The sequence below is a fragment of the Sycon ciliatum genome, chromosome 5 (genome assembly GCF_964019385.1).
Source record: "Sycon ciliatum chromosome 5, ocSycCili1.1, whole genome shotgun sequence".
Lineage (NCBI taxonomy): Eukaryota > Metazoa > Porifera > Calcarea > Leucosolenida > Sycettidae > Sycon > Sycon ciliatum.
In genome coordinates, this window is record NC_088647.1 from 8,438,567 (window position 1) to 8,460,195 (window position 21,629).

Sequence of the window (21,629 nt, forward strand, 5' to 3'; positions counted from 1 at the left end):
GACTCGGTGACTCTTTGAGTGATGGTTTTAGCACTGGTGGAAAAAAGCAGGGAGTCCCTGGTAAAAAGTATCTATCCCGGCTGCTTCTCATTTTGGACAGAATGACCAAACGCACTTATTCAGTGCTTGGCTCCAGAGCTCTCTTCCCTTTTGTTTGTTCTTCTAAACCGATAGTGGCGAATCGTAGTTCCAGTTTTACTCTGTTACACTTACACGGCCAGCTCAGAGTCAGAGTAGGGTCTACATGTACATCATGTAGCCTCGGCTAGGCTAGGACTCGTAGGAGTAGGACGGAGGTATCCGTTTCGAAAGCTTCCGTCATGCATGACAGAGCGTATTCAGGATTTGCTCTAAATCAGTTCTGCTTCACTCATCTCCTAAGGCTTTGTTTTTTGTTCTCCTGTGCCAGGCTTGCTGCTAGTACAGTATTACTAGTATTAGTTTTACTGGCTTGCTGCCCACGCAGTATGACAGTGTCAGTGTGCGTTGCGGCTTGTCGCCAACTCTCTCGCATTCGCAGTCATGCATGCAAGCTGCGGACAGCGATTGATCCTTGACCCATGATTCACCCTCCCTGAGCTGGGCGGACAGTAGGTTTTTACTGCACTTCCAGGTCTGCACTGGGATTTAGCAACCGGGGTGCGGGCGACCCCGTTTCCTTTTTCCTGCTGCCTTGGTGGTCTATCCCGCTATGCCGTCGTCTATTCTTGGCCACACCGGTAGCTAGCTGTGCATAATCACGCTACTGACTGTCCATGTCTTACTGTGTGCTTTCTATGCGGCATGACCGCTCATGTAGTGACGTCCACCATGTACCATGGTCCACCATGTCCACTGACTCTAGTTTACATTACCTTTTCTTCAATCCGGGTGAGTGATTTTCCCGACGATTTGCTTCTCCTCCAACTCCCACTAGAAAACAAACTAACTAAAGCACCCATTGACGGCTTACAGCTAATACGTGGAGATCCGTGTACAATTATGTTACTAATACTATTGAGTGTCCTGTAGCTCTCTAAAATGTATGATATACCCGTAAATGCTCCATTGTTCGTACCGGATGTGTTATATATCGCTTCATCCTCGGCGTTTCGAGCAGTCTGGCTCCAGTGACCACCCCTACTGAGCCGCGGGTCAGAAAGTTGCCGCACTGCATGAAGCGGTCAGGCCGGGCAGTCCCGTCCGAAGCTTGTCCGTCTCACAAGGCATGGTAGGAACTGCCAGTACAGTGTGCAGTGCATGGGCCAGGCGCCTGCCCGCAGGGAGGAAGTCCACATCTCGTGCGATCGTCGCTCTGCCTCAGCTTGATGACCCTGACTCTGTTTCTCGTCGCAGACTCTCGCGAGGGGCTGCTTACCCTCACCATGGCATAAATATTATGTAGAGTGTGGTGTGCCAGAGTATGTAGAGTGTGGTGGCACTGGCAGTGGTGTGCCAGAGTATGTAGAGTATGGGCCAGGTAGACACCCACATCCTCCCCTCGTTTCCCGTCATTCTTGCCAGCACGGATAATAAGCACAGCCAAAATTCTTATTGTGGGTCATCGCTCGCTCACTCTGACACCAGGCCTCGCCAAGGCACTACTGGACTGGTTCAACAACCCTGGGCAAGTGACTTAGTCTGTGTACACTGTATCATGAGTCGTAGTCCCTTGATAGCTAGGCATCACACTCACAAGTCACAGGTCTAGGTTCTAGCATGTGGTGACAGCAAGTGCATGTATCGTCCTGTGCATCTGAAACAAAGCACTTGGGCCAGTTGGGGAAATGTTATAGTTTTCGAGTGTTTTCCACATGCAGTATTGTTCTCGCGCTGCTGCTGTGACAGGTACTGCCAGAGTTGACGGAGTATGAAAATAAAACGAGGTGCAAGTCATAGCAGTACGAGTGAGCGAAGTCTTGGCAGGTCAGTCAGAAACGCACCAAAAACTGTCATCTGCGCACATCTTTATCTGTATACGTCGATGTCTACGTCTAGCTACAAACGCGCTTACCTCTGTTGCCGTAGCTAGCTGGATCTCCCTCCTCGTAACTGCGCTGCACAACGTGGATTGGAGTGTGATGTGAGCAAGTGAAGACGTAAATGCTCGCTTGGCTCGTGGGCTCGGCAGCCCTGTCTCACCCATTCAAAAAAATATTTCAGTGCTCTTGCACAGAACGCGGCTACAAGCTACCCCAGTGAACGACCTCCTGAGCTGGAGCTGTTTTGGGCTGCGCTACTCCAGCAACTTGAAGCGAGAATTGAATTGCCTGCAAGCTATAATAAAAATTCACCAGCAGTGGTAGCGTAGGTCTACGAGCAGAAACAGCACTGGTCGAGGCCTAGGACGTGAGACGACAATACGCTTCTGTAAAGTTACTGGCGAGATCGGCCTGCTAGCTGCTAGCAGTATTGTCGAGTGGCATTGCCAATCCTTTATGAACACCAGCTGCAATGAGCTCTCGCAGCAGATTCTACCAGCCCGTCGATGAGGATGTCGACGGAGGAGGTGTTGCTCAGTCACTCAGTTTTGCAGCATCTAGCCCCAGCACTACTAGCACTGGCAGTGGAGGAACTGAGAAGCGTCTGGGTAGGAAAAGCTGGCGGACGATGGGAATACGCCTGAACACCGAAATGACCTTGCAGAACATCCGCATCACCGATGTTCGCCTCGGCTCCGGTTCGTTTGGTGCTCGCGACGTTCGCGCGGCCGAGTGGTGCGGCACTCGCGTGGCAGCCAAAACCTTGTTGCCACCCAAGGAAGAGTACCCAAACTCGCCTGCCGAGTCGTCGCTCGACTTCGGACGTAACATTACTCCATATCAGCGTCGCGTGCTGCAAGAATGTAACCTGATGGGTCGCCTGTGTCATCCGCACATTGCCCAGCTCCACGGTGTGTTTATCGACACCGACGGTCGGCCAGTCATCATCAGCGAGCTGCTGTCGGAAAGCCTTGCGCAGCGCATTGCCTTTGGTCCGCGCTTGTCATTCCGAGATGTGCTGGATGTGAGCACACAGGTGTTGAGCGCCCTGACCTACTTGCACAGTTTGCCTCATCCAGTCGTGCATGGCAGCCTGTGCAGCAGCAATGTCCTGATGAGCATCTCCGGAGTTGTCAAACTGACTGACACGAACTTGGCACTGGCCAAGTTGTACTGTCCTTCATCCAGTCATTCCAGCAGTGCTAACCCCCCTCAGCTAGACGTGCCAGCACAGCAACACCAGCGTGGTGGTGGTGGCTCGCCGTCATCGTTGTCATCGTCCTGTGCTCAGCACAGCGAGAATGCTGAGCGCTACCTGCCGCTGCTGTCACTGCGAGACTGCTACGAGACCAGCGTGGATTGCTTCTCGTTTGCCGTCCTGCTGATGGCAATGCTGCTGCATCGTGAGCCGCTCGTCACTGCCAGACCGCATGCTACACCAAACGCATCCACCACCACTGCCGGCATGAGCACTGTACTCGTGAGTGAGTTGGAACGACGAGCTGATGATCTGGAGGCGCTGCGTCAAGTCGCACCGCTCATTGAACCTCTGGTTACGGTCTGCATCGACGATGGCTTCATGCATACCAACGGCCATCAGTCGCCGGGCCATGCCAGCTCGTCGCGGCCCAGCATACACGAAATCCGCAAGAACGTGGAAGGCATCAAGTCGTCAGACGAATACCATCGCTGGCCGTGTACGCTTGGCTCACCTTTCTTGCACGGTGCGCAGCGGCAAGTTGAACTGGAAGCCACGCTCCGCACCCTGCAGCAACAGGTCGAGGTAACGGTGAATGCGGCACAGGTAGCACTGGACGAGCAGAGCGACAAGATGTCGCAACATGTCAAACACCTAGCCGGCGAGCACACGGCACAGGTGACTCGATTACGCAAGCGCCTCAGCGAAGCCCGGCTACGCGTGCAGCAGGCACATGCCGCCGAGGCACAGGAGCGACGGGAGAGACGCATGGCCGAGTCGGCGCGCGACAGCCTCACCAAGCAACTGGACCAGCTGCGGGCGGGCAGCGGCAGTCCGCGATCGCTGACCATGTCCAGTCGCCATGGACACAGTGATGTTGATGCAGGTGATGAGGGTTCTATTGATGGTTGCGAGATGCTGTCGCCGCTGCGGCCCAATGGTATCACACACACCAGCTCACTGGCACTGGATGAGATGGATCTGGGTGTGAGTTATACAATTGCCGTTACTACTGCTGTTGCGGCGTGGTGGGGGGGGGGGGGGGGGAGGAGGTGTATGCCGGGGATGGGAGAGGGAGTTGTATCTTGGGGGTGGGAGGAGGAAGGGGGCGGGGTGACGGTTCAAGTTTGTAAAAACGGAAAGAACAAATTGAGCACAAGCTTACATATGGATGAGAAAGTGTGGTAGAGGCACGCACAGCGTGTGACAGGTTGATAGCCCTGCATGGGATTGTGCAGGTTGATACTGCACTGCATGGAATAGTGAATGTGTACAGTAAGCATGTATTACAGTAGAAATACCGTAAAGTCCGCTGAAAACGCCCACTTCACTGCAAACGCCCACTTCGCTGCAAACACCCACCCCAGCGAGTCCATACTATTTTCGTCTTTTTCAGGTCAATATTGTTGTAGAAAACTGGCATGAAGGTCGAATGCGTACGAAAACGGCTGTAATGCCTGCAAACTGCCTATGTCTTACCAGGAGGCTCTGCAAAAGCGATTGTCAACAACTTGCTGCAAAGAAAAACTTCTGTCGAGATTTCCTTTCATTCGATAAATGAGTCGTCTTTGTGGTAGGTCGCTCTCCATGTAGTAATGCCGTAGAATCCATCTGGTTTTCATGAAATTTCTGCAGTGCCACAATGTGGCACTTGCAGAACGGAACTGATTGTTCTGACGAAGCGTCATGCAACGACTTGACCGCTCGCAGTATTGCAGTTGCAAGTTAAACAGGGGGGGGGGGGGGGGTATGTCACAGAAGCTAGTACAAGCTACACCTACAGTCACTGCTAACTTGTTGAAAACTCACACGAGCAAGAGTTAACAGAGCTTTAGGCTCCTAGTCAAGAAACTAAGATGGAAGAACCTACTTCAGTACTGCTGACCGGGCGGTCGACAAATACGGAAATATTGGCCTGGTGCATGACCAGCACGCTGTTATGGCTGACAATTAGCGGGCATGTGGTGAGACTGGGGAAACGACTCTGCGCTATCATCTACTTCGTCATTATCAAGGCGATCTATAGCATTGGGAGCGCATGATGAATCAGATTTAGGAGTACTGGAAAGAGAGAGCCAGTGGCAGCTGAGCTGGAAATAGTAGGAGTGCCCCACCGATGGCATGCTGGAATGGCGCAGCGAGACGGCAGATCCCCCACCGACTCAATCAACGTACATGTATGTTGCATGCGTGATTCTTCCGTGATAGTATTCGTACTGCTCTACCAGAAATTTCCCTACTAGTATGTCTTCAAAGCAATTGGACATGCATAATCATGACATTTCTGACAAGCACGTGGCAGAAACACGTCAAAATAAAATAATGACTAATTGTGTAAATATCCTGTCACATTTCCGACAAGGTCACGTCGAAACGTGACACGTTCACATCAACCTGTCGAAAGGTCACTTCCGGGTTCACCTTTGTGCTAGAACCCCCCTTATATAGTATAGCTTGATCACGGCGGGCTTCGTATCGATACAGTACAGCTGGTGGTTAGCTAACGTCTGTGGAGATCGGTGTCCGGATATTGCTTTATACCCAACACTTTAAACCGAACTTGCCTCCCCATGTTGAATATATAATGGCTTCGCCTCTTGATCCCGGTTGTGATTCTCACTTGAGCCCTTCCACGGTCAGTTTCGATATTCTCATACGGAACTATCTCTTTGTTCACCACACGAACAATCACGTCTTGCTCTTCTAACACGAAGTACATTGAGAACTATTCATCGCGCCATGCAAGACCCGTACCAGATGCCAAGAGCCGGCGAGGCGTACACACACAACAGAACACAGTATTCTGGTTGAGGCAGGCCGTGGTTCTGACCCTGTATCGTCACAAACGTAAGATTATTTTACCATCAGAGATAATAATTGTAGCGTACACACAGCATTTCGACGCATGCAAACCATAGCATGGCAAATGCAGCGGTGCGAAGACTAAGTGTAGTCAGCGAAGTAAGTAAGTAAGTTATTGCAGCAGGCAGGCGTACAGCGGGGGGGGGGGGGGGGCAGTGCAACATTAGTGCCAGAGCACAAGACGCGAGTCATAGTTCTGCGGGCATTTCAGCCTCTTCCAGTGCAAGTGGGTCACTGGCCGACCTGTCGGTGGTGACCGCTGTGCTCTTGTCTTTCTCCTCGGCCCCTGGGGCTGGACGGGCATTGTCGTTCCCACGCCGTGCCAGCGGGCTCCTGGAGCGATTTCTCGACTCTGATCTCGGGTGAATTCGTGCAACTGGGCGCGGACGTTGAGGGCAACCAGGTTGTGCTCCATGCGGTGGCTGAGTGTGGCCACATATTTCGTCTTCGACGATGGCGGCCGCCCGCAGTTTTTCATCAACATTCTTCGGTATAAATCCTACTACTATGCGTTCCAGGAACGACATTTCGTCCCGGAGATGGTGCAGTGCCCTGGCTGAGCCAGTGTGGCACCAGGTTGTTGTGCCCATCGTCCAAGCCATGGCGTACCTAACTCATGCTGCACGGAGCAAGGTAGAGAGAGAGAGAAAAGAACTGCGTAGCAGCTGAACTGGCTTCTGACTGAGACCAATAAGAATCCTGGTCACAGCACCAAGTGTCCTAAGGCTAATTGTGTTCTCTACGGATCTGTAACCCCAACGAGGCAAGTCCGTTGGCACAAAGTATATGTCACACTGTGCACTTCTTAGTCCCAAACCCAGGCGTAATGGACAACTCGGAGCACAAAGAAGTCAGTTGCGGATTCAGTTTTAAAATGTCCTAGGGATGATGGAAATAGTGAGGAAAGATGTAGCACTAACTCAGTCTAGTCAAACTCTCTCTCTCTCTCTCTCTCTCTCTCTCTCTCTCTCTCTCTCTCTCTCTCTCTCCGAAGGACTAAAAGGAAAGCAAGCTCTAATATAGCAAAAAGAGAGTAAGGGAAAGAGTAGAGGCCGGGAGTTAGGAGCTAGGACAACGGCAGCAGCGAACGATCAGTGAGCTGTGCTAAAGTCAGCAAAGAGTAAAGTGTTGAAGTATGGGAGCTAACGTTAAAGGTAAATGGAAGCACGAAGTTGAACAGAAGAACAGTGGACTGGCAATAGAGACAGCTCTGTGGTAATGAACAGTTTAGGTCTTGCATCAATCTTTGTCTAGGTCTTATCAATATCAAATGAAAAGGAAAGAATGGTGTGTGCACTGATGAACATGGATGATAAACTGTGGTAGAGGCATGCACGTGACAGGTTGGTACTGCACTGTACTGTACTGTGCAGTACTGTACTGTACTGTACTGTACTGCACTGTACTGTACTGTACTGTACTGTACTGTACTGTACTGTACTGTACTGTACTGTATGTGATAGTGAATGTGTATAGTTAGCATGTATTACAATTGTAGTGCAGGGCCGGAGGAAGGAGTTTGGGAGTGGTGCGGCCAACCTTTGAGGGGGGTCCGGGGGATCTCCCCCGGGAGAAATATTTAAAATTTACGTGAAATAGAGCGAATTTGGGCGTCTCTTAAGGCTCCAGAAAAATGCAGAAAATTATAGTAAAAGAACACAAACACAACTTTTTTTCAACCATAATTATGATTAAAGCCATACAGTGCCGGTCACAGAGTCCTGAGCTACTTCGAAGCACATCACACGTCGGCAGTACGAGTCGACACGACTAGTCGTGTACCTCTGGACTTTTTACACCGGTTTTGCACGAATCACATGGACCATCCAGCTGGGAAAGTGGTCCGGCCATGGCCGGACCAGCCTGACCGGTTCCGCCGGCCCTGTAGTGGGTAGTGACTATCTGTACAGGGTCACCACATGTGTGTTCACCGGGCATGTGTGTGTTTGTTTGGGCATGGGTATGTGTGTGTGTGTGTGTGTGTGTGTGTGTGTGTGTGTGTTTTGGGATTGTGTGTGTATGTTTGGGCATGGGTATGTGTGTATGTGTGTGTGTGTGTGTGTGTGTGTGTGTGTGTGTGTGTGTGTGTGTGTGTGTGTGTGTGTGTGTGTGTGTTTGGGCATGTGAGTTTATGTGTGTTTGTTTGGGCATACGGGTGTGTGTGTTTTTGTGCATGTGTGTGTGTGTGTATGTGTGTTTGGGCAAATGCTTCAGGCTCCCGACTACTCCGAGCTATCAATGGAAGTGTCCGTACAAGTGCCCAACGATGGAGCCAAGCTTGTATCTGTGAGAAAATAGAGCATTGCTGTATTTCCTTGTGTCTCATTGTGCCCCTTACCACCCAGTGTTGCCTTTTCCTCGTCTGATTTGCTTCTTATGGTGAATGGTGTTGGCGTTCCTTTTTGTCTATTGCGTGCAATGAATCAGAATCACCGTATTGCATGGACACTGATCGACAATTTTATAGTGTTATCACGGACTAACTTTCACTTGAAATGACTTGAAGAATAAAATTGATACTTTTAGATGGATGGTATTCATGTCGTGATGTTCCAATCTGACGATATCCTTTCCGTTTTTTTTGTGTCGAAAACATTTGTCCTCAGGTTGAAGACACCGTTACAGTTCAGGAGATTATCGAGACACTGTGTGAAGTGAATGGTACGGTACAGTGCATGTACAGTGTGTATGTGTGGCGACGGGGGTTGCATGTTCCTCTGCATCGTACCCTTCACAGAATTGAACAGAAAGGGGGTTTCCCTGATTGAGGTTCAGTGACAGTTTCAATGTCCTCAAAGTGCATTTTCATGTTGATCAGTACTGATCATCACATTGGGCACATTTACAACATCCCTATCTTATCTGCAATGGTACTTAACCAAGGTTAAGTACCATTGCAGATAAGATGGGCAATCAACAATAATACCGATCCAATGGCCCTTGCTGCGCCATCTGAAGTACAGGAGGCTCATACTGAAGCCAAAAGTATCTATGTGTATATTGGATGCAGTGCTGGGCTAAAAAAACCATTGGTGTCCCTTAAATAGGCTGCTGGTAATACACACGTGCCTTGGTGAATGAAATGGAAAATGCCTTCTCTGGCTACAACATTGCGTTGGGAAATAATTGCGGTCCCGCATCGCATCAGGCCAAGTCCGGTCCATATGATAATGTCCGTGTTGGTGTGCTGCTGCTGTTGCTGCTGCTGCTGCTGGTTCACACCTGACTCCCAACAGGCCTGTCTGATCCCGAAGGCTACTGTATGTACATAGATGAAGACAACTTTGGAGCTACCAAGGTATGGCGATCTCCTGGTGTACAATCTCGACGTGTGAAATCTACTGGTAGCTTCCTTATACCTTTCGTGCAACCCTCCTTAGATTCCTGTTGGTACTGCATGGCTTAGGAACATATGACTGCATGCCAACCCTAGATCCTAATTGCATGGCTACACTAGATCATCTTCATCAGTATGTTGAGTGTCATCAGCAGATCTCCCACATCAGCTGGATGTCATGCAACTTGCTTGCTTCTTGCCGGGCGATCTCATTAGCCATGCATTGTTGTGAGAGTGTGTTCTCGCAGCCATGCAATGTTGTGAGAGTGTGTTCTCGCATTGTGTTGCCTTAGGCCACTGCCAAGTCGCACAAGTCCTCTAGAGGAAGGAAATTCGACATCTGGAAGCGGAAATCGTCCGCAGAGGAACGTAAGGCGTCGACGCATGTATGTCCTGTGACTTGTAACAGCTACCGTATCACAGGTCTCACTTGAGTATTCCCGAGATTTAAAGGTTGGCAGATCTAAAAACCATTCAGGACGTTTCAAGCTCCAACTAAGTGTCAAAGGGCACACAGCCTTTGCTAATCATGATCAACGCTCTTGTATGGATGTGTCCTGTGAAGTGTTCATGTGTTCCTTCTGGTTTCTTCTTGCCATGCTGCTCTGCAGCACAACTTACGCATGGTGCTGTCCTGAATAATGAGTGTACACTGGACCAGCAAGGCATATGCCCACATCCACAACTGCTGCTGCATCTCAAGTAAGTAGTACATTGCCAGGCTGGACCACCCCTTGGTCTACATTACCAGGGTAGACCATGCCTGGATCTACATTGCCAGGCTGGACCACCCCATGATCTACATTGCCAGGGTGGACCATGCCTTGGTCTACATTGGCAGGCTGGACTACCCCTTGATCTACATAGCCAGGGTGGACCACCCCTGGATCTACATTGCCAGGGTGGATCACCCCTTGATCTACATTGCCAGGCTGGAACATGCCTTGGTCTACATTGCCAGGGTGGAACATGCCTTGGTCTACATTGCCAGGCTGGACCACCCCGTTGCCAGGGTGGACCACCCCGTTGCCAGGGTGGACCACCCCGTTGCCAGGGTTGACCACCCCGTTGCCAGGGTGGACCATGTCTTGATCTACAGTGCTGCTCAATGAAATCCAATCAGGCCACTCAAGTACGCACCTTTCATCATTTCGCAGACCAGTGTTCGCAGGTCTAGGGCTGCGCAACGCCTGGCGCGTACTTGAGTGAAGCGGCTGTATTTCATTGAGCGGCACTGTACATTGTCAGGTGGATTCCATTGATAAAAGGACTTCATTGTATATCCCAAGTTGAAGGGATCAGTTCTTGTCAACCTACCGAACCTTTGAACAGGTTTCCTAAGGGAATCCATTTTGTGCGTAATTTCTTTAAAGTTATGCAAATATTGCAACAGGCAGCAATAATGTTGCAGTCAGTGGTGTGTTGATTCACAGGACGCGTGAGTTTCAAAGTCTGAAGAAAATGTTAAACAATCGCTGCTGGGATAATGGCAACACCAAACCTGTGTGGGCGAGCATCGCTGGCTATGGCATAAGCAAGGGTCCCTGGTTTGAGTCCTGGTGGTAATGCCATGCCTAAGAATTTTTGACGATCTACTACAGAAAAATTTCATTCACCATCGCGGCAGTTGTTCATGACACAATGCAATGTTTTCTGTTCTAATTTTGGATAATGTACACTACACAAATGATCTGAGAGTTTTTCAATACTCGTATCCAGGCACGCATGAATTTCTTGGTGTTCTAAGGGTAAGCAGATCTTCGCCTAGTCAATAAGTTCTTTCTCGTGAAAGAGCAAGCTTTTCTTTAGTATGTGGAGCCTGCTCTATCCTTCTCGAATTCTGACCTCCCTGTGTGTGTGTGTGTGTGTGTGTGTGTGTGTGTGTGTGTGTGTGTGTGTGTGTGTGTGTGTGTGTGTGTGTTTGTGCATTTGTGCATTTGTGCATTTGTGTGTTTTACAGAAGACGATCTGAGATCATGGCAAACTCTGATCTTGACAGTGCCGAGACACTCTCTATTGATGATGAATCTGATAACGAATTCATCAAGGTAATTTAGTCATGATGAAACTGCAAGGAAGGAAGCAACAGCCTCGACGTGATATTCTTAGAATTTTTTATTATTGTAAAGGAGCTAATAATGTCTGTCTGGACCAAGTTGCGGATGCATACCACGTTAAATAAAGCCTCCAGTCTCTCCGGAGGTGTGGGTTCAAAATTATCCCACCACTGCCACCAATGTAACCCTCATACTCTCCAAGGCACCACTACGGTTTGCTAGTTGTCCCTTTACAAGGAGGAGAAGAAAACAAAGGCAGTGTGAAAGGCAGTGTGAATATGTGCACAGCTTACCATAAATACCTACAAGTTTTGTGAATACCAATTGCATGTGATACAGTACCTATGCTACAGTTGTACGGAACCTCAATCGCTTTTGATTCGCCCCGCCATTGTATTCGACAGCCTTGTGAAACCTGCGTTCCAGTGTATGCCTAACGCTGGCCTGGCAGAAATTGGGCACTGGCATTTGGTAAGGCTGTGTGGGTGGTACTGAGACAAACTGAATGATTTCTGTTGGTAGCTTGTGCATTGCATTTTTTGTTCTGTTTTCACACAGTGCAAGGACGAACTGGCTGAGGGTAGACTATTGTGTACCCACAAAGAGGCAGTAAATGTAAGTGTGTGTGTGTTCATGTGCGCGCGTGCTTGTCTGTGTGTGCGTCTTAACCGACCTGAGCATCTTCTACTCCATGTTTTCCTTTCATTTAATACCTGAGAGCTTATCCTTCAGCCTTGACTCAGTGCGGAAGGTGAAACACGGCGAAGAAAAATCCAGCTCGAATAGGGTCATTGCATACCGGTAGTACCGGACCTTGGCATTATTTTGTTGTGTGAACTTGCAAGAGGCTATCAAGAGAAAGGAGAAAAAAGGATACTTTTAGCAGAGGATGGTTTCGATCCATCGACCTCTGGGTTATGGGCCCAGCACGCTTCCGCTGCGCCACTCTGCTCGCCACAAGAGTCTGACGACTCAAAACTGTATTGAACAGACTCCCCCCCTTTTATAATGAGACAAATAAGCCACATTTTCCGAGAAGCAAAACTCGTTATTTGTGAAAACCGACCGAAACGAGAAGAAGCCTGACCGCTGAGAAAGGAGAGAGTGAAAGAAAAAAGGACAAACAAACAGTGAGACAAGAGGTGAGCAGCAAGAAGGTTATTGGCCTCTTTAGAATGGGGGAAGTCTACCTGAAACAACTAACTCCACCTCTTCTAAAGATGAGAGTGAATATACTGAGAAAAGTTTGGAATATTCCTCGGAGTACTGTGCACATTGTATATATACCGTAGGCGAGTGCATTCATAATATTTATGTAGAGAATGAATGGGGCATATTCTTCTATTGGACCTGTTTGGACTGACAGCTGACATTTTGGTTGGTCACAGGCTTCAATTTATCTCCCCGAATACGCTCCCAAAAAGATGCCAACACTGACCACTCAGTACTACATCATATTTGATCAATGAGTGTGTGTGGCAAGCAGAGTGGCGCAGCGGAAGCGTGCTGGGCCCATAACCCAGAGGTCGATGGATCGAAACCATCCTCTGCTACTAGTTTTCTTTTTTTTCTTTTTTTCCCTTGGTTTTATAGCAAATAACTCGGCACATGCACTACTAGTATACATACAGTCCATGCAAGCGTTGCTATGTGCTATGTGGAGTTGTGAACCGTACTACATTAGAGTCAGTAGTTGAAGGTGGATATACTTGACGTTCTCCTGTGATCCTCAACTATCACTGGTTGCAGCTCTTTTTGTTGTTGAACAAGATTATATTATCTTCTAATCTAGAGAAAACGAGATTTGGTACTGATCCCTTTTCACTTTTTTCATAAGCGTTAGCTGCTAGAAGGCCTCTAACAAGTGCAATCCTGATTCTTTGGGTGTTTTTGTATGTGTGAATGTGCATGGCCGTGTTGTTTTAGATGCTTGCCTTTTTCGCTCAAGCCATGTACGGCAGTCAGAGTCAGTTGAACAAAGATCAACTGAAAGGGATCGCGGAGGCGTAAGTACTAGTTGATGGTATTCTGTTGTAATTTGGCCAATCTTTTCTGCTCCATCAAGCACATTTTTGAAAAGGTGCTTGATGGACCAGGAAAGATCAGAGACAGAAACTCAACATATACGGCCACACTACACACCACTTGAAAGTGGTGTGTAGTGTGGCTGTATAGGTTGAGTTTCTGCACTGCCTGCTTGTTATCTCACGTTCTATTCTCATGTAACTACTGTATGTCTATTCTTGTGTATATTGACAGCATTTTATATTGGTATTGGTGTGTTTGTGTTGAGAGCATTAAAAAAATAAAACGGCACTGTGTTGATGAGTCCACAAAGGACAAAACAGCATGCTGTCCGCAGATCTAGAGTAATGACGCTCAGTTTTGCGTGTTTGTGTGTGCTTTGTGTATAGGATGAAGGATGCAGTGACTTGTGTTTCTCTGAAAACGAAGCATGTCAAGAAACTCATGCATGTGAGTACTGGTGTGTGTGCATGCTTGCAGTGATGTAAGTTAGTGGTGCTATGTGTGATCATGATCACAACAGGCATCGGATATACTACAATCACGCTCAATGAAATCCAGTCGCTTCCCTCAAGTACGCGCCCGGGGCGTTGCCAGTGCAGCCCTAGACCTGCGAACACTGGGCTGCGAAATGGTGCAAGGCGCAAACTTGAGTGACGCGACTGGATTTCATTGAGCAGGACTGTAGTTGTTCCCTCTTTATGGACAGCGATCGGTTGGAAGGGAATTGGATGTCATTTTGCGCTCGGCGACTGCTCACTGTACAGAACTGGAGCATGCAAACCAGGCTGACTATGTCCTTCACCCGAACCGGCTGAACAAACTATTCAGGCGTTTATTTTTTTACGTTGTAGACTTTCGCTTGGCCTCTATCAAGGTTCTTCCAGCTGTCCACAAAAGCCTGAAGGATTCTGTCGGGATGACTTGTGCCGTTTGCAGTGCAATGAATGTTGACTCTGCCTATTGGTTTGCAATGTACAATGTAAGATTTGAAGACACAACTGAGCCAGTGTAAATGCACTAATGCAGTATTTGTAATGGTCATATTTCCCACACCTTCACAACCGCGGTCGTTCACTGCAAGTTCAATAAATTAGTTACTCTCCAAATCTCCAAACCGTGGTCGTGAGGTTTTGTAGAGGTGATTGATTAGCTGCAGTGAAGCGGCCTCCAAAGTATTGAAGAAAGTGTTTGTAATGGTGATCACGGTGGTGTTCTCTCTTACCCAGTGACCAGTGTTAATGGCAATGTTTGTACTGGCATTGTGCTTTGCATCTGCAGCAATACTCTATGCTCACCGGCATGTCTTTTAACCAAGCCAAGAAGCGCTTTGTACAGCTCTGCAAGGGTCTGCAAACGTACAATGCTCGCGTCTACCATGTCAAGGTATGGTTGAACTTGTTCTCCCTTGAGTTGATGAGTTTGCTAATCTTCCTCACTCACATGGCATCATACAGCTGTAGTGCAGCTCTGTGTGTATTTTAAAGGCTTGCCTTGTGCTGTGGGTAGCCCGTTTTGCTATTGCTCATGCTGTTCTATTTTATCTGCTTCTATTTTGTGAGTCCCCTCATGTTTTGTGTTCGTGTTGCTTTCTGGGGATGAATGGCTGTATGTGTGTGTGTATACGCGCGCACTCGTGTGTGTGTGTGTGTGTGTGTATGTGTGTGTATGTGTGTGTGTGTGTGTGTGTGTGTGTGTGTATGTGTGTGTGTATGTGTGTGTGTGTGTGTGTCCCATATGGTGCAGTGGTATGTGCAGTCGATTTCCAATCGAGAGGTTGCGGGTTCAATTCCTGACGATTATGGTCGCACACGTCTTTCTTCTCTTTCTCATTCTCCTAGCTCTTCTTTCATTCTCCTGGGTGGTTACCAACAGCCAGTGTATGCCCGAGTATGTGGTGTGGCGTGTGTGTGTAAAAAAAAAAGAAAAGTGAAAAAATGAAAAATAGGGATTCAGTGGCCAAAAAAATAGCTACTTCAATCAGCTGTGTGGTGGATACCAGGCTAAATTAGTGGCGGTCAATTCATCAGCCTTGCAAGCTGTTGAATGGTGTAATCCCAGCACAAGTTGCTATGTCTAACATAGCTGTTCGCTATCATCGCTTCTGCGATGGGCAGGTCTGAGGTGTGTGTGTGTGTGTGTGTGTGTGTGTGTGTGTGTGTGTGTGTGTGTGTGTGTGTGTGTGTGTGTGTGTGTGTGTGTGTGTGTGTGTGTGTGTGTGTGTGTGTGTGTGTGTGTGTGTGTGTGTGTGTGTGTGTGTGTGTGTGTGTGTGTGTGTGTGTGTGTGTGTGTGTGTGTGTGTGTGTGTGTGTGTGTGTGTGTGTGTGTGTGTGTGTGTGTGTGTGTGTGTGTGTGTGTGTGTGTGTGTGTGTGTGTGTGTGTGTGTGTGTGTGTGTGTGTGTGTGTGTGTGTGTGTGTGTGTGTGTGTGTGTGTGTGTGTGTGTGTGTGTGTGTGTGTGTGTGTGTGTGTGTGTGTGTGTGTGTGTGTGTGTGTGTGTGTGTGTGTGTGTGTGTGTGTGTGTGTGTGTGTGTGTGTGTGTGTGTGTGTGTGTGTGTGTGTGTGTGTGTGTGTGTGTGTGTGTGTGTGTGTGTGTGTGTGTGTGTGTGTGTGTGTGTGTGTGTGTGTGTGTGTGTGTGTGTGTGTGTGTGTGTGTGTGTGTGTGTGTGTGTGTGTGTGTGTGTGTGTGTGTGTGTGTGTGTGTGTGTGTGTGTGTGTGTGTGTGTGTGTGTGTGTGTGTGTGTGTGTGTGTGTGTGTGTGTGTGTGTGTGTGTGTGTGTGTGTGTGTGTGTGTGTGTGTGTGTGTGTGTGTGTGTGTGTGTGTGTGTGTGTGTGTGTGTGTGTGTGTGTGTGTGTGTGTGTGTGTGTGTGTGTGTGTGTGTGTGTGTGTGTGTGTGTGTGTGTGTGTGTGTGTGTGTGTGTGTGTGTGTGTGTGTGTGTGTGTGTGTGTGTGTGTGTGTGTGTGTGTGTGTGTGTGTGTGTGTGTGTGTGTGTGTGTACTTTCAGGAGCGCGTATCGAAAAAGGAGAAGGGGAAGCAGTGTATTCTTGCGCTGACGCCTCGCAATATGTACAAGTTGGATGAAAAGACCAAGGAGGTGAGTTTGCTTAGAGGGTACCTGTACAGTAAAGTGCTTATTGTAGCTCGGTGAGCTTGTTCTCTACCCGATATGAAGGCTTCGAAGATGTGTTGAGGCTTGTTGCAGTTTTATATGTGGGCAGATTTAGATAGACACATCCATTCCAATGATCCTGTAATTGTTAACCAGCTCCGGCATAAACTGAAACGTTCCAGCTATTTGGTTATGCATCTTCCAGGACCAGGAATTTCCCTTAGGTGTATACATATACTGTAGCTATGCTAGTGCCACTTTACCCGGCACTGAGCTTAGTGCGGCCTGTCTTGTCCAGTGTCTTGTGCAGTGTTGCCTCTCTCTCATGTTTATGTTCTGTACATTCTCTTCTGATGTTCTCTGTACTTACCCTGGTTCCTCTGCGGACAGATTCTTGCCACTTGGGCAATGAAGAACATCTTCAGAGCACACGCTACAGGAGAGCTTCTAACCATTGTGAGTGTCACGGTCCGTCGCATGCATCTCGGGGGGGGGGGGGGGGGGGGGGAGGGACAGTGAATTCTGCATCGCAAACGAATGCAAATACTTGCTCTTCTCTTGGGTGCAGATCTGGACCTGATCTGAGTAGATGTGTGCTAACAGCTTGTTTTCTTACAGGCACACACACCAGGCCAGGATCCACCTAAATCCTCTATTGTACCTTAGATTTGGTTGGAAATTTCTAGTTTAGTTCACATGAACTATTTTGGCCATTGATGGAAATGGGGTGAAATACCCCCCCCCCCCCCCCCCCGGAAAGATGCGTTGGGCACAATTGTCCTAAAAATATCCATAGGATGATTCAGACTCCTAGTCATATACTTGTGTCCCTGCACATATCAACAGAAATTGCATGGAACTCTGCTATGGACCTCAGAGCTCCGTTCAATGTGGTGATTTGCTCACCAGTGATGGGCCAGGTCGCCTTCAACACTTTACGAGATAGTGGTTTGTTTGATCCGCAATCCAACAAATCTATGGACTATATGTTAGAGGCAACTCTTTCCCGGAAAATCAAACACTACGTCCTGCTCAGAACCTTTCTTCAACATTAATTATTTTCTTCTTTCCTGTATGCGTGTGTACCGTGTGAATTCAGGAGGCGTACCATACACCGACTCTTATCGTGTCAACCAGCGAGTCATCGGACATTTCTGCCTTCATTCACCAGTATCACCATGGCCTTGCACCGGTGAGTTAGCATGTCCAGGCTTCAACCTCCATTTATTTATTTTTTAAACCAATGCGAATCGAGTTTTTAATATAGAAACTCCACTTCCACCACATGCGCTGTCTGGTCGACCTCATCACACCAGCAATCGTGATGACTCCAAGTTGGAGGAAATTTTATTTATTTTGTCAGTACTGTAAGCCTACGAATTTTCGGCCCATTCAAATTTCGGCCTCCCAGGGCTAAACCCGTTTCGGCTGCGTCAAATTGTTGGCCTGTACTGCAGGTGCCTGCATACACTGTCACACTAAACCTTGCAAAACAAAATTTCGGCCAAACATGCCCAGGCCGAAAATAGCCGATAATTGATATACGCCGAATATTTGTTGACTTCCAGTAGCTACAACTTGGAGTCATGTTGCTGGTGTGATGAGAAAGCTGCTGCTTATTGTTTTAGTACAAAGCGGGTGTTGTAGCACATTACATAAGTAGTGTGCTATTGACCCGTATATTATGTGCTCACCCAAAAGTACACTGACTCCCCGGAGAACAGTTCTGAACAGTGAAATGCGGCTACTGGCACTAGTGAACTCGATGCAGACCGTGACTCGTCCTGCAGCTCTGCTATCCAGCCTCACCATGCCAGTCACGGTGCAGTTCTCGAACGACTACCGATCGGATTTTCCTCAGCCGCATGGCCGAGTGTAGCCACATGTAGTTAAACACAGTCAGTGTGATGTTCGTATGTGTATGTTGGCTGGTCGTGCACAGCATGGTTGTATGATACAGTCAGACCTCGCATAACCGCACACATCTGTTTTCCACAAAATTTAATATATCCGGATAGTCGAGGGATGTACATGTATGCATGGCATATGCTGTAAATCGGTAACTACTACTGTAGTAGCGATTTTCTCCCGGATGGCGAGGGATCCGAATAAAGGAGGACCGGATAAGCGAGGTCTGACCGTATCTACTTTTAAACCATACCCAGCTCACACTGCTTACATGCATGTGCGAACGAAACATTGAAGCAGAGTGCCGACTAGCTAAGTCCACTGCTCAGGCATCAGAGTGTTGTCCGGCTGTTCCGCCTCTCCACTGTACTGCAGCGATGAGTGCAATCAGGTGCCATGCTTCTGCTGTTGCAACACCAGTGTGATGTCCTGATTAGTGAAATGATCGTAGTTACAAACCAGAGAGACCGACAGTGGCAGCTGCTTTCCTTTTACCAAGCGAATCGAAGCGATGCTTCTCGACATACTTTCAGGTTGGATAGCAGCACATTGGGTGGTGTGAAAATTTGGTCAAGGATAATGTTTACAAACAAGACGTACCAGTAGTGGCAGCGCTCTCCCTTCGGCAAGCAATGCTTCTGGGCGTGCTGTCAGATTGGGCAGGAGCACATTGGTTAGTTATGATCAGCCAACTGCTGGCTTGCTTTATGCGTTCGTCAGTGGCAACGTCATCTCCTGGCTTTGCTGGAGATGCCTGAATAGAGCTGGCCTGCGGTATGCTTCAGTCTATAAGGCAGTGAAGATATGTCTTAGCTTTGCCGGAGATAATGGTTACCTGCATGGCATTTGGCAACTGCATTGACGTTTCTGTCAGCGAACTCAAGCACTGGTTTGGAATCGCATGCATGGTTAATTGTTATTTATCGATGCATCTCTTCAAAAAGATGCTGATGAAGAACCGTCTAGTGCCAGCTTGGCTTTCCGACTTGTGCATGTTGAACCGGGATGCTCCACCACCACTGTGCGTTTGAACGCAGTATGGAGACGATACCACTAAATTACTGTTCCCATGGCTGATCATACAAGCTTTTAGCCTTGCGAACATGCTGAGACAGGTGGTAACAGTTACTTGCGAAGGTCCATGGAGAGACAGACGATGCTTGATCATCCCGCAGTGGATGCATGACGTTTGAACTCAGAATGTGTGTGACTTGACTGATCGCATTCTTATGGAATCATGATGATGTGCATGTTGAACCAAAGTGAGAGCCTTGTTTGGTGTATGCAGCCTAGTGCATGACTGGAATGACTAGAGGCTAGCTGGATAGAGACTGTGGAGTACCTATGCAGTGCTTATTATAGAGCAGCACCCCAGCATGTTAGGATAGCCAGACGAAGACACGCTAGCCTGATACGATAGCCAGACGAAGACACGCTAGCATGATAAGATAGCCAGACGAAGACACGCTAGCATGATAAGATAGCCAGACGAAGACCCGCTAGCCTGTATCCTGTGTTGTTGTTCCTATCCAGGAGCAGCATAGCGTGACACCGTCGTTGACAGTCACCGAGCCAACACCGAAACACTCTCCGCTGCGCCAGACCTTGTCCAATAACACCATCGTACACTCGTCACCCAAGAACTCACCACGGCTTGCTCAGCAGCTCTCCATACGCCGTACAGAGTCGGCCACTGTGATTCGCAAGGTCAGTCCAGGGATACGCGTCAGTCAACGCAGTAGTGACAGCCAAGAAGCGTTGCACCGCATACGTTCACAGTCTACGTCGTCCGCCACCAAGCCAGTTAACCTTCCGAAGAAGAAGAAACCGCTGAAGGCGTCCCCAACCGAAGGTGACTCTGATTCCAGCGAAGACACACGCGCTGTTGTTGGCTCATTACCCACGTTCGGTGGCAGTAATCCCTTGCTTTCCAGCACAGGGCGAAACCATCATCACCACCATCACCATCACAATCATGGCCAGGTATCTAGTCCACACAAAGTGAAGTAGACAATAGCCACACTTCTTACTTCATCTTTTGATGCTGTTCCGCTCTCTGTCAATACTCGTTCTCACTCTCGCATTCTCTCTCTCTCTCTCTCTCTCTCTCACACACACACACACACACACACACACACACACACACACACACACACACACACACACACATACACACACACACACCATGTACCATACACACACACACACACACACACACGCCATGTACCATACACACACACACACACACACACACACACACACACACACACACACACACACACACACACTCCGTCTCAGCCGGCTTCCAGGCCCTCCTCAGGCATAGAGATATACCGGCAAGGAGGATACGTCTATGCATTTTTACAGAAACACTCTGTTTTTGGCCAGACTTGATGAAACATTTTCTTGACGCCCCTATGGAAAGCTTGATCTATCCCGTCTTGTCTAAATACCTGTGTGCATGTTTGAGTCCAGATCTTTCATGGCCTCTTTACAGCACATCAAGTCTGTGCATAAAATCATACTGCGTGTCTTGCTTGAGGACATGATTATGTGTGTGTTGGACCCCTGCCCTTTCATGCTTACACGTCAACCAATGCTACAAATTGTTTTACCACTTAACCCCCCCCCCCCCCTCAGTTTTCAGAGTTCATCCACACATTTTCCATACATGTATATGACCGATCAGCATCTTCTTCCCTGTTTCCCAGCTGAGGACAGCTTGCTCCGAACAACTGCAACTGATACTTGCTCAAGTAGTCAGCTGGTCATGAAGCTTCATGCATCAAACTACATGTACTTGCATTCATTTTGAACCGTAACTCAAATCTCCTTTGAAACTATTATCATCTATACCAGCTTTGATATGATATCAAAATTAATTATAATTTTACTTATGAAGATCTCTCCATTTCCTGTCAGAAATTTCTAATATATCGCTTCTGCCAAAGGAACATCAAAGGCCGTCCTGTTCTTCACCGGCGGTTGCGCGCTAGACGGTGAGCATAATTTCGAGACTACCTGCGGGAGGGGGGACCAGCAGGACTTGGCAAAGGCCGCATGCTGGTGTACTGCAGGAAAAGAACGACGGCCAGCTTATGCAAATCATATACACTCCGTTTGTAAGCTCTCCATGTCTACTGCGTGCAGTCAGGCTTTGTGAGAAGTAATC

General features: G+C 48.3%; 1 protein-coding gene and 1 non-coding gene across 2 annotated transcripts; one reads left to right on the plus strand and one right to left on the minus strand.

Moving 5' to 3' along the window:
• The first annotated feature begins 893 nt into the window (after positions 1 to 893).
• On the plus strand, positions 894 to 21,454 carry LOC135817447 (uncharacterized). The gene is made up of 15 exons (XM_065330638.1): positions 894 to 4,146; positions 8,236 to 8,307; positions 8,628 to 8,682; positions 9,258 to 9,319; positions 9,652 to 9,727; positions 9,970 to 10,060; positions 11,319 to 11,406; positions 11,974 to 12,030; positions 13,342 to 13,421; positions 13,830 to 13,890; positions 14,722 to 14,826; positions 16,445 to 16,534; positions 16,940 to 17,005; positions 17,649 to 17,741; positions 19,991 to 21,454. Exons 1-15 carry the CDS (start codon positions 2,434 to 2,436, stop codon positions 20,465 to 20,467), a joined length of 3,186 nt encoding a protein of 1,061 aa, XP_065186710.1. The 5' UTR covers positions 894 to 2,433; the 3' UTR covers positions 20,468 to 21,454.
• On the minus strand, positions 12,296 to 12,367 carry Trnam-cau (transfer RNA methionine (anticodon CAU)). Its single transcript has one exon. It is a non-coding gene; the product is annotated as a tRNA-Met (tRNA).
• Positions 21,455 to 21,629: the final 175 nt, after the last annotated feature.

Bases quoted from the DNA above. Each gene is read 5' to 3' on its own strand.
- LOC135817447 (XM_065330638.1), top strand. From the start codon at position 2,434: ATGAGCTCTCGCAGCAGATTCTACCAGCCCGTCGATGAGGATGTCGAC. The intron at 16,535-16,939 runs GTGAGTTTGCTT...CTCTGCGGACAG, and splicing joins TGGATGAAAAGACCAAGGAG to ATTCTTGCCACTTGGGCAAT. The intron at 17,006-17,648 runs GTGAGTGTCACG...GTGTGAATTCAG, and splicing joins CAGGAGAGCTTCTAACCATT to GAGGCGTACCATACACCGAC.